Source organism: Calypte anna, chromosome 2 (genome assembly GCF_003957555.1).
Source record: "Calypte anna isolate BGI_N300 chromosome 2, bCalAnn1_v1.p, whole genome shotgun sequence".
Lineage (NCBI taxonomy): Eukaryota > Metazoa > Chordata > Aves > Apodiformes > Trochilidae > Calypte > Calypte anna.
Genome location: NC_044245.1, coordinates 108,548,147 through 108,561,469, shown reverse-complemented (window position 1 = coordinate 108,561,469; position 13,323 = coordinate 108,548,147). Strand labels below are relative to the sequence as shown.

Genomic DNA, 13,323 nt, shown 5'->3' with positions numbered 1-13,323 from the left:
GCTACACTGAAAGCTTACTGCCAAAAATATGACCTGACATTTGCTGCTTCTCTTTCAGATCTGGTGGAGAGATTGTGTATCCAAAGTTTTGCCCAGTTTTTCTCAGTACTGTGCCGCTTCGTCTGGGAACAAACCCTAATTCTTTCTACAGTTCCTATTCTACTTTTGTCTGTAGATCATCAGGGCTGAAATACCACTGCTGCTACAGCTGTCTAGAGGCAGGAGTCACTGTGCCAAGCACTGACCCATGCATTCCTTTTTGTACAAATCTGGCTGCAGGGTCCCTAGTGGCCTGGATCCCTGGTCAGGTAACCTTACCTGGGCAATTAGAGCAAGTCCCTTCATAATCCCTGCCCATTTTCCTTGCAGAAGTCTAAAGGGACCTCCATTAAAGGCTGTTAGTTTATACTTCAGGAAGATTTAGCCTTGAAAGTACTTCTATGCTCCCTGCAGCCAACATGGGGCACGGTGTGCCCTGGAGGGTCTTGTCCCCTTTTGTCACTGGAGCTGGGGACAGTTGTTATTCTACTCTTTGCCTGGAAAGTGAGGTTTTGTATGAGTGATGCAAAGCCATTAATGTTTTCTCATCTGTCCCTACCATAAGCTGCCTGTGTAGCACCCGTGCAGCTTAAAATCTGATCCCCAGTGTCTTTCCTGATGTTGCTAATGAGGTTAACAATTAATGGCACCTAATGGTCTGTTGTGGCACTGGTTTTGGTGGTAAAGACAGCTGTCCCTTGGGGCCTGTGCTAGGACCATGAACTCATTTTGTATAAGCAAGTGAACAGCTGTTGTAGAAACATTGATGGGAGAGATGAGGTGACATACTTCATCTCCCTGCCACTGCAGGGCTGTTCTTTGCAGTAGGTGGAAACAACTTTTAAGGGACAAAAGCCCATGTTGGAGTTGGATGTAGAGATCCAGACACAAAAATGCTATATCCCATTAGCAGTCTTCTGCCCCATCCTGTTCCTCTAACTTATTGAAGCATTTAACTAAGTAACTAGGATTTAAAGCAATTTTTTTACAAGTATTTATTTAAAGTATTGTTTTTAGAAGTTTTGTCACTGAGCTCTGTTGGTCTGTGTTGTGTTATCCTCTCAGTACCTGACTGCAGTGTGTAACTCTTGGCACTTGCATATTTTGTTATTTATTAAAAAGCTGCCTCTACAAACACCCTTGCATTAGAAGCTTACGCTTATTTGATATCTGTGTTTGTTAAAAATATACATTTAATTTCACAGGCAGCATATTGGGGTAATGAGTTGTCATTACTTAGGCTTCACTTTAGGGCTAGGTTGCTCTTGGCATACAGTAGTTGCATTACATCAGTCTGAAAAGAGGTGGCATTATAGATCTACATTGCATTCTCCTGGTGCCTGCATACCTGTAAAGCACACTATAAAATGTAATTGTGTTGTCGTTCACTTTTGGAATGTGACAGGCATGTTAAGAGTTAACATTTTATTAGTAGCTCACCCATTTCTTTTTGCTGAACTGGTGACAATACCAGATATTAAAATGCAGAAAAAAACCCCAAATATACCACACAGGTCCATTCTAGGATTCACACGCATTCGTCTTTAACATCCCTTACAGCCAAAAATATTTGAAAAGAATTAGTTGTTTTATCCTGGTAACCTTATGTGGGAAAAGCAAACTTTTTAATGCTAATTAAAGTAATACATAGATACGAAGAACTGTCTATTTTGAGATTAAAGGAAAACTAATCTTTTTGTGTGTGTATTTTCATTGCTAGCAACTCTTAGAAACAAAGTTTTATGGAAAATAATGTAGAGTGCACTGAGCTGTCAGAGTGGGGAGCTGAAGACACTGTCTTTCAAAATCCTGACTAGGAGCAGCTGATCCTACCAGGTTACCTGTGGGATTGAAAAGGAAATTCCCCTGCTAAGCATTTAGTTTGACACTGCAATTTTCTCTGGGAAAGTCTTGGACTATCTGTTTACAGCTTGGCAGGTACAATGAGCAGATAAAATGTGTGAAGAGTTGAAAGATAGGAAAAATTGTTCAAAGGGAATGTCATTTCATTACTTGTACACTCGGTGATCGCTTGTGCTTCACTGAGTTCCTTCTATTTTGGGGCTTACAATTTATTTAACAACCGAATAGACAGGTTACCAGTAACCTCAGAATGCCTTCTTTGAACTTTTTTGAAGTCTTTTAGGAGAAATTTTATTTTTTAGCTATACTAAGACTTACCTCTGTGATCAGTTTTACTTTCAGTAAAAGAATAACATATTACTTTAACAGGATGAATTTTTACACACTTTCATCCTGTTTCATGTTAGAACTGAAATCTTGGCAGTTTTTTAAACCTAGAGACTGCAATTTCTTAGAATTCACACAATTACAGAAAGTTGTGGTAGAAGTTCTTCATACCTAGATGAATCCTGTAATGAGTCATCAAAGAGGAATAAATGCCTTAAAACTTTGATTAAGAGTGTAAAGTTCAAACAAAAACCTATCCTGAGTATGTTACAATCTTTGTCTATTTGGTTATCCTGAATGTCCTAGCTAGGTTTATTAGCTTTCAGTTTCTTATCAAGCAGTGAGTATGAAGTGAGCAAGTGTGATGGATATTTCCAGAACTGTAGTGAATATTTTTAAAAACATAGACTTAAAAATTAAAACTTAATTATTTCCTATAGAAAACTAATGCACTGGATTAGTACGTTAGACTAATACATTATCTTTCAGGGAACAGGAAGAAATACAATCTGGTTATATATAAAAAAAGAAATTATTTGGCTTCTCTTTTAAAATATAAATTTCTGAACAAACTATTCAGAAATGGCCTAAGATCTAAAAAATATTTTCTAGATGCCTTTTCCTAACCAAAGAGTTAATTGCTCAATTATGGTAAAGTTCAGATTTTTCACAAGAATTTGCAATTTGCTGAATTTTTTGTTGTTGTTGTTGATAGAAATTGACCAAAATTGTTCATTATTGAAGTGCACTGCTATCTCCCCCTTATAGCTGTGTTATGGTCCGAGGTAACATTAAAATTTATTTTTGTTTTGGATACACGAAACAAAGTCCAACCATAGAAGATGGTCAAGTGCAAGCAGATTCTATTTGACAATTGACACAGGCAAAAATGTAGAAAAGAGGTAGAGAGGAAAAGAAGATCTAAGAAAGAGAGAGAAAAAGTGGTAAGAAATGGTAAGAAAGAGAGCGAAGAGAGGAGAAATAAACGGTAAGAAGGTGGGAAAAATGAGAGAGAGAGAGAGTCACCACCAGGGGTCCAGCTGTCCAGCGAGGTTCTTTGGGATGGCATGCTGATCCTGGACAGGGTCCAGTGCAGTAATGGTGGTGGGTCAAAAGACAACACTGTCAGAGCATGGACAGCAATATATACATACCCCTGAGTCCTTTTGTTCCAAAGGGGCAGCTGTCAGTCAGCCAGGGTCGTCTGCCTGTGGTCCTGATCTGTACCAGCCCATATCTGTGTGTTCCTGCCTCCAGTTCCCGACTGCTGCCGACTCCAGAAGTCCAGCCTGGACTTTCCCAGGGCTGCCCTGCAGCCTTGGTGGTGACGTGAGAGTTACTGGGGAAAAAGGGGGGAGGAATGTGGTTTCCATTTTCCTGTATATTTGTCTATATTTAGTAATTTTTCCTATTTATCATTACTGTTTCATTAAAGTTGTGTAGTTTAGTTTCCAACCCATAAGTCTCTCTACCTTATTCTCTCTCCTTTCTTTATCAGGGAGGAGAGAGAGATTAATAGAGAGCGTCTGTTACTCGGTTTAATTGACGGGCCAGTGTTAAACCATGACAGCAGGAAAGGAGCTTCTTCCTGATGCCATCCTTGCTTTGCTCCAGCCCCATTAGCGTGCCTGGAGGGATGTCCCAGCATTGAAGGCTGGTGCTCAGAAGAGGAATAGCCTCCACCCAATAGCTCTTACCACATCCCAAGGGGTCACCCCTGCTCAGCTCTGGCCAGACAGCTCCTCCACCCTAGCCAGGGCTATTCGTTTTAAAATTGCTCTTTTGAGACAGTTGCAAATCAGTGAGGTCAGACTCACACAAGCTGCTCTTCCTCTCTGCCCAATTCTAGCTGTGATTTAATTGTTTAAGCCCAGCCAGCAGCCCGGCCCCACACAGCACTGCTGCCCATTCACTGCCCCCCTGTGGGACTGGGGAGAGAACTGGTACAGTAAGAGTGAGAAAACTCATGGGTTGAGATAAGGACAATTTAACAGCTAAAGCAAAAGCTGTGCATGCCAGGGAAGCAAAACAAGGAATTAATTTACTCCTTCTCATGGGCTGGCAGGTGTTCAGACATCTCCAGGAGAGCAGGGCTCTATCACGCATCATGGTTACTTGGGAAATCAAATGACATCGCTCTGAATGTCCACGCTTCCTCCTCCTTCCCTCAGCTCTTTATGCTGAGCATGACATCATTTGGTGTGGAATATCCCTTTCATCACCTGAGGTCAGCTGTCCCAGATGTGTCCCCTCTCTCTCCCCCTCTCAACCTCTTCTGCACCCCCAGCCTGCTCGATGCTGGGGTGAGGTGAGAAGCAGCAAAGACCTTGACTGTGTGCAAGCACTGCTCAGCAGTAACAAACACTTCCCTGAATGACCAACACTGTTTTCAGCACAAATGCAAAAATAGCCCCCTACCAGCTACTATGTAGAAAATTGACTCTATCCCAGCCAAAACCAGCACAACTTTTCACTGAATGTGCTGCATTTAATAACCTGGCTTAATTGTTCCTATGTTAAGCATACCAACTCAACAAACTTTTGCAGATAGAATACAGCATTAATTTTCTTTCTCTGACTAAAAACCAAACCAAACCAAAAACCCAACAAAAAAAAACCTCACCAAACAAAAAAAACCTCAAAAATCCCCTCAAAAAACCACAAAGAAAAGCAAAAAAAAAAAAAAAAAAGGCCAGCTGTAATAAGAGTGTGCATCTTAATGTCAAACCATCATCTGTAGCTTTAACAGGCTAAGTAGGCAGGAATTTACTGGAGAGGAAGGCAAGTAGAGGGAGTAATGTGGCAAATAGGGTTTCCGTGTCAGAATAGGTGTTCAGCTTCTCTGGTTCTCCCTGGTCACATTGACCCAAGGTGTGTTGCTGAGCTGGAAAATCACATGTATGGAAAATCACATTTTGTTGTCTTACTAAGGAAACTATGGCTGCATCTGCACTAGTATTTAAGTTTGGAAAAGCAGCATGCCCTTGAAGCTGTCATTTGTTCCAGGCATGCACCTACTGGGTTGCAACCAGAGGGAAGTGCAGCCTGGGCTCTAGCTGTCCTGTGTGAAGAAGACACATCCCACAAACACTCTGGGGGCTTTCCTGCCATTCCTTCAGGACTCTGAGGCAGCACTTTGAAATTGCCTTTTGATTTCCACGTCCATGCTTATTTTCAGTGGGAGACACATGGGTCAGTGGACATGTTCCAAGTCTCATTTCCAACCTTTTCTGGACTAACACTGGTGATCAAAGATCTGCCTGTGCATCCAGTCTTCTGAAGACAGATGAAGAAGAAAAGTTTACATCCTTCTCCAATATGGAAAGAGCTTTAAATAGCTGTCTTAGAGACCACTGGCTGGGTTATTATCCCATTCATGCCAAAGGGGCCTCTATACCTTGCCTGTCATGCAATACTCTCCAGGCCCATTTTGCTACCTTTTTAGGAAAGAAAGGTGACAGAACTTCCCTTTGCAGTCTGGTGAACTGGATTTCACAACCAACTGTTGTTGGTAAACTGGATTTCACAACTGGATTTTCACAACCTCTTAATTGCTAGGGCTTTGTTTAATAGAGCTAGTAGCCTCATGTGAAAGGACTCAGGAGGATAGTCCTTCTGGGTGGGATCTTGTAGACCTACATGACATGGAGACATTTAAAAAAAGACTGGATGTGGCACTCAGTGCCATGGTCTAGCAACTGCTCCGGTGGGTCAAGGGTTGGACTAGATGATCTCTGAGGTCCCTTCCAACCCGGCTAATTCTATGATTCTATGATTCTATGACACTCAGCTTTCACCCCTTATATTTTATGGATGCCTTACCATCATCTGGACTGGTCCAAGAGTTAAAGGAGCAAGGGATTTTTGTGCAATATAGGTTTGGTTTCTTTTGCTGTTTATTTGGTCTTCTGGACTCTCCTGTCAAGACATCTAGAGGACTTTTTCTCACCTACTGCTTTCATAACATCCTAAAGCTTTGTGTCTGTTGTTTAGTGTTAGTATGTCATCTTGAATGGCATATTAATTTGCCATTTAATTTAAATATCTTAATTGTAATGATCTATTTCCACAATTGATTTGACTCACTGATGCCATATTTTAACTTACTGGTGTAGTCCTTGTAGAGTTTGTTGCTCTAGGGTACCAGAGGGGAGTTGACAGCTGGAAATGATTCTAGTGTGTGTCGTCTGCTTTAAGATAACTGATTTTTCCTGTCTCCATCTGCTGGTAAAAGACGAGATCTGCTGTTCAAACAGATCATGTAATGAGTAACAGAAACTATAAATTTCAAATAATAAATACCCCCTTCACTGTTCCAGACATTTTCCATTAGGAACTGGTTGGAAATTATAAATTTCTTTATTTATAGGTGGCTTAATAATAGTTATCAAATACTAATAACTTTTGATCTGTTGTGGATTTATACTGCACTGGGAGGAATGAGTTAGACATTCAAATGGATGTACTGATAAGCTGGGAATTCACATCAGTGTGCTGATGAAACTACATTTGTTCCTTTCTGCGGGAGGAAGAGATCCTAAAATGGTCATCCTTCTTTTTAAACATTAATATTTTTACAGTTACTGAGCAAACAGATGAAAGAAAGAATGTCTGAAGGGATTTTCAGTCCGATCATTCATTTTGACTTATATCTGCAGGCAGGTATATGAGGCTCATCTTATGTACATAAATTACCACCGCTGACTTTTAACAGTGGGTATACAAAATTTGAATGAATAAAATGCCTCCATACATTCATGTCAGATGCTCATTATGTATAAGCTAAAAAGGGGTGGGGGGGGCTATGCACAAAACTTTTTGTAAGGATATAGTTCATTCAGTCAGCAAAAGCATGCTTCACTTCCAGGGAAAATGCATCCTCAGGACTGCAAAAGGCAATACTGCATCACTAGCAGAGACTTTTACTCTGCTGTCACCTGAACTGGTGTGCATCAGAAAAAGGGTACACACTGTATTCCTGCATTCAAAGCAGTCTTACATTTGTATGTGATATATATTATGTGATGAAATATTTAGGTTGATTGTTGTTTGCATCTACTGCTAGCGCTTTGGAGATGCTTCTGACTTTGATACTTTTACAACAGAAGTTTTTATAGACCTGAACATTTCCTATAAAACCACCAACCAAGCTTTTACTATTTTATCTCAGTCTATCCTGTGTTTATAGGAATATTTTTTTTTGAACACTATAAAGATGCTGATAGTTATATTCATTCACAAATCAAGAGGGAGTTTTATGAGACCTATTTCTTCCAAGAAGTTTCAACATGATATAGTGCAGATATTCTCAAACAAGCAATTCCAAGCCCTTTACTTTCTGTGGCCTTCATTTTAAAGGCTTGTGTTAATTTTTTTTTCCTCTTCAGAGTACCTATAAAAATGACAGCCTTTCATTTAATAGATCTTTCTGATGTTTTGACTATTGGTTGCTTCACTGGAAAACTCTTTTTCCTTCTTTACTTCCACTAGCCCTGTAGGTTCCATCTAAATAAAAGAGACTGACTCTTCCTCACATATCCTTATTCAAACTGATCCTTAGCACTTTCCAAGATGTGCACAACTCTCTGTAAAAGAGAGATCTTCTTCTGTCCAAAGAAACAAACAACTTTAATCTCAGAGGGCAAATGGAATTTGTGAGTCAGAAAATGAAAAGAAACATTGATTGATTTGTATCTTAAGAACTTAGGAAGATCACTGAATAAATATAAACCCAAGAATAAACAGGAAACCCTGCAATCCAATGCGTAAAATCAGGTACCTTCTTACTGGTTCAAATTGAAACCATTCCAGCAGCTATAAAGACGAATTGTATTTTGGCAGTGCCTGTCAGGTTGTTATCCAGAGAGGAATCTGAGACAGCTGGTTTAGAGTAGGGGCATTACCTCTGTGATGGCTAGAAGAAGTGGGATGAAACCCAGCCTAAAAGATTTAAGAGTCTAAGTCTAATTCTTGAAGAGAAACACTCGGTGAGACTTTCATTCCTAAGTCATTTTAGAAAGTGGGGCTTGGACTCTTGCCATGACAAGTGAAAGTCCTAAAAATACCTCAGTGATTTATAAATATCCTCATTGCTATTCCAGACTTGTTAGTACCCAAGTCACATTGAAAGTGGTGTTTAAGCTTCTCAGTCATACAACGATCAAGAAGGAACTCAATTAATATCTAGTCTCTCCAAGACAAGATTTACTCAAACTATCCCTGATAGGTATTTGTCTAACCTGGTCTCAAAATCCTGTGACAGAGATGCCACAGCCTCTCCAGGCAAACTCTTAAAACACTTGTCTATCCATATCTATAGTAAGTTTTTCAGAATGTCTAATGTAAATCTCCATGCTGTGGTTTAAGCCTATTTCTTGTCCTGTTCCTTGTGGACATTTTATAAGCTTTCAGATATTTGAATAGCTTTATCACATATTCCCTCATTCGCCTCCTTTTAGCCTTAGCTGAGGCTAAAAAAAAGTCCCCTTAGGCACCATGAAAATTTTTACCTAAAGCCTGCTTATAAAGTAGAACTGCTTTGCTAATGCCTTTATCAAATACAAATTTCAGGATAAAAGTGTATTGTAATGGCATATGGCAAGACAGCCTGATACAACCGTGTCCACTTCAGAAAGTTTATGATTTGAATGGGCATTTGGGGTTGTATCACTTACCCAGCTTTTTACTTGCTGGTGTGTCAGTACTGTGATATCAAAACCTTATCCAAGTTACTCATCTGGTGTCTTGCTGCTGCATCTGAGGCTTACACGTCTGTGCAGCCTTGTGTACTGCCAGATGGACTGGACAGCTTATAACAGCACCCCAGGATTCTGAAACAATATCGACCCTATTTCCTTGCACAACACCAAGTAGAATGAAGCCTGACCTCATCATGTGCAGGGTCTAGTGCACAAGTCTTACAAGGAATGGCTGAGGGAACTGGTGTTGTTCAGTCTGGAGAAGAGAAAGTTCTAGGGAAACTGTATTTACTCTCTACAACTACCTAAAAGGAAGTTATGAGGTGGGTGTCGGGCTCTTCTCCCAAGTAATAAGCAATAGGACAAGAGAAAATGGTGTTAAATTGTGCCAATAGAGTTTTATCATAGAATCATAGAATCATAGAATCCTAGGGGTTAGAAGGGACCTCGAAAGATCATCTAGTCCAACCCCCCCTGCCAGAGCAGGGCCACCTAGAGTACATAATGTTGGATGTTAAGGAAAATTTCTTCACTGAAAGGATTGGCAAGCACTGGAACAGGCTCCTCAGGGAGGTGGTGGAGTCACCATCCTGGAGGTATTTAAAAGACATGTAGATGTGGTGCTTAGGGACAGGGTTTAGTGGTGGACTTGGCAGTGTTTGGTTAATTGTTAGACTTGATGATCTTAAAGGTCTTTTCCAACCAAAATAATTCTGTGGTTCTATGTTCAGGTCCATGAAGTTATGATAAAGTTACAAGTATAGATGATAGCAATAGTACTGTCTCCCCCTGTAGCAGTTTCCCCTTGGTGTAAGCCATTTTTTTTCCTACCCTTTTTGATTGACAAGATTTGGAAAGTTTGTATTAATTTTTTGGCACCTCAGTTAGGAGGCGTGACAGAAAGTTTGTGCATATTTTAATTCCTTGTATTTTTAGATGTAGTACCAATGCTTATTTCTTTATTCAACTGGATGGAGAAATTCAGATTGAAGAGCACACCCTCATCATGCCTACCTACCTTTGGGTATCAGCATCTGGGGAGCAGGGTAGGAAGAACACTGCACATTATGTCCACAAAAAGCAGTAAAATGAGTTTTGTTTTTGAGTTTCTTCTTGAATGCCTTCCTAATGTTTGCATGTGTTAGCTCTGCTAAGGTGGCATCTCAGGTTTTAAATTAATATTGCTGTAATGCATTTCTCTTTAATTAAAAAAGAAATCTCCCCCATAGGAAATTTCCTAAAAGAAAATTCATTAGTAGTAAACAGATTAAATCTTTATCAGTTAATCAACACTACAAACTTCTGGACATTTGGAGAGCAGTGTGAGATAAGACTGTTGTTATAAGAAGAGTGTTTGAAATCATTAGGGATCCCACTGTGCTGTTTGGGTGGTGAGAAAATAATGATTGAATATGGGCCCCCTTACAGAGCTCATGTGTGAGTTCCTTTAAAGATTTAATCTGCAAAGATCTGTTGCATCTTTTTTTTTTTATTTTTTTTTAGGTTTTTTTTAATAGAGGGCAAGAGTGATGGGCAATATCAAGTGAATTCCTAATGGTGCTGATACCAGAACCTGTCATGATGCCACAATTTTTTCTTAGCTGGCAGTTAGCAAAATTTTAGGGAGTGTTCATGGGATGGGAGCTTCATCTTGTTCTCAGAGAAACTGTTCCCAGCTGATCTCTCTGAGGCTTTTAATGAAACTGCATTGCAAATTCCTCAGCTTTCTCCAGCCTGAATCCTCAATACGGTCACTTGTGTCAGGACAGTGACAATCATCTGATCAGGCATGTGAGGGAGAGTTCTGCTCTGGTCCAGGTATCTCCTAGGGGTAAGGGGCACAACCTGCTGGAAAGGACAATGTATGTTTGGGTGGGGACTTCTTTGAAGAAGACTGACCAGAGGCAATGTCACAGTGAAGGAGGACAGGACAAATTGTCTGTAAGTGTTAGCATATCAACACCTCCTAATCCAATAACATTTGGAATCACGCACATGGAGGAACTTATGCTATGAAGGCACTGACATTTTTCTCCACCAATACTGGGAATGTGTCAAGAGCTCCTCTGTGTCACGCCAGAGGCTTCTTTAGAGCCACTGGCATTATTTGAGTTCTTCCCCTGAACTCTATGAAAAATAAGAGGAAGTAGGCTGGAATAAAATAGAGGCAGTGAGAAAACGAAATTCTATTTGTACACATTCAGCAAACTTACTGGAATGAGTTATCAAGAAGTTACTAGCAGTGAGGTGGCAACTGGGAGTCATATGTAACTATTGCCTTTTCATTTCTCATCTCTGGTCATTATTTGGTCACCAGAGCAATAATTGCACGTGTTTCTTCACAGTCAGTTTTGCTGTGGCATGAATTACAGCAGCAGTAACAGTATTATCAGATGTGTCAAGTTTCGAATGCATTCTTGCTTAAAATACTCCGTAAAAGTTTGGTGCCTAGAAATCTTTAGCTACCATGGCATTATGGCTTTTGAAAATCACATGGTAGGTGTCCTCACTTTTCTGTGATTTGTTCCAACCAGACATCTGTGAAAAAAAATCACAATTTAAAAAAATAGCCCTTTCTTTTCCTCATGTTGTGATATGTCTTCATGTAATGTATTTTCAAGCAGGTTTTTCAGGGGCAAATTGTTTGTAATAACTTCCTTTGTATTCATTATTACAGTCATCTCTGTCATGTGTGAATTAAAACCCTTTATTAAATACCTTTATGAAATGCTATGTAGAGAATTATTGGGAGGGGAATGAGAGGATAAAAGCTTTTGTGTTCTTATTAACAGCCACATCATGCCATGTATTTGGACTGCCTCTGCCTTTGAATCTTGTTTGTACTTTTGGAGAAGGAATCAGATACTTTTCCTTTTGTTTTTTATATACTGGAGTGAAAGACTGCTTTCTATCTAGAGACCAAATGCCCTGCCTTAGTAAAATGGATTGCTTGCAAGGGTCCATATGATCCTTTTGATCATACAGCTTTCCTTCGATACCGTTTCTGTCATTCACAGGATGAATTCTGGCATTCTGACGTTCACCTTCAGATCTCAGTGGAAGGGTCTTCCTTTCTTCTAACTCTGCTGAAAAAGGAGAACGTGTTCCATGATTATTATAATTTATTTATTCATCCTGTCCTCCTTACTTTTTCTTTTATCTTTTTTCTCTTTTCAGGATGGGGTAGGTGTAGATGAGAAGCTGTCATTACGGCGGGTAGCCGTCGTAGAAGATTTCTTTGACATTATCTATTCCATGCACGTGGAAACTGGGCCTAATGGAGAACAAATCAGAAAACATGCTGGACAAAAGAGAACCTATAAAGCAGTAAGTAAAAAGCCCCAGCCAACAAACTAAAAGTGAGCCTAAGTCTCTAAAAGAGTGAGTTACTTGGGCTTAGTTAGATGACTTGCTATTTGTGGAGGTTTTGTTGTTGTTTTTCCAGCTGTATTAGTACTCTAACCCTCATCCTCAAATTTATTTTGAAGATCTTTCAATAATGCCTGAAAAAATACAGTATAGACATCAGAAGGGCTGCATTTTCTGTCTAAGAAAGACCAGAGCCATTGACCTCAGTAGAGATTTTCTCGTTGGTACAAGCAGAGAATTTGTTATTTCTATAATAGTTCAACAGTTTCTCTGGTAACTCTAATAATTAATTGTTAGTAAATGGTTGAAGTCTTAAAGAAGACTTGGAAGGTATTCACACAGTTTTGCTAAATGAGGTGCTGTGCTTCAGCATATGAATAAAGTTGCCTTACAGTTTACGGCTGCAAACTAAGTGTACTTCATGGTTTAATGGTATGAAAAGTTGTAAATATCCAAAATTCAAAAGGCCGGAGAGCTACTACAGTGAAAGAAGTATTGAGAACACAGCTCTCACACCTGCATAAGCCAGCTGAGTGGAGGGAAATGATTATTTCTAAGATTTTTAAATGCTTGCTATTACTTGACCTAACTAGTTCAACCGCTGCTTAAAATAGCTATAAATAGCTTTTGTGCTTAGTGGCACAAATATAACACTTTATTTTCATAGGCAGAACTAATGAAACATTTACTGGGCTTTCTCGAGGGGCTTAAAATGTGTCTGCTTGCCTGGATCCGGATGGCCAGCCTTCCATGCACAGGGCTGTGGTGGTTCCAGGCACACTCAGTGGTTGAACCTGATCCACCTGCCCAGCTGTTCCCAGCTGCCAAAGCAGCAGGGGCACCCCCAGAGCATCAGGGTGGGGGCTCCCAGCCAGGGTGCAGGGTATCCAAGGCACCTCCAGCCATGGCCCCAGTGGGATGGGGCTGATGGGGGCTGCACACGGGGCCCTGAGGTGACTTGTTTGTGATACTCACATCTTCAGTTTTAGCCATAAGAAATAGATATTCTTCTGTTACTGTTTTATTT

The 13,323-nt window shown here is 40.1% G+C and overlaps 1 protein-coding gene across 4 annotated transcripts in view; it reads left to right on the top strand.

Moving 5' to 3' along the window:
* Positions 1-13,323, top strand: part of NOL4 (nucleolar protein 4) — a 190,185-nt gene that overhangs the window by 23,631 nt on the left and 153,231 nt on the right. For all 4 annotated transcript variants that reach the window (XM_008497573.1, XM_008497572.1, XM_008497571.1 and 1 more), the window contains exon 2: positions 12,105-12,254. In XM_008497573.1, the coding sequence (XP_008495795.1) occupies positions 12,105-12,254 (150 nt within the window). The remainder of the gene's footprint in view (positions 1-12,104; positions 12,255-13,323) is intronic.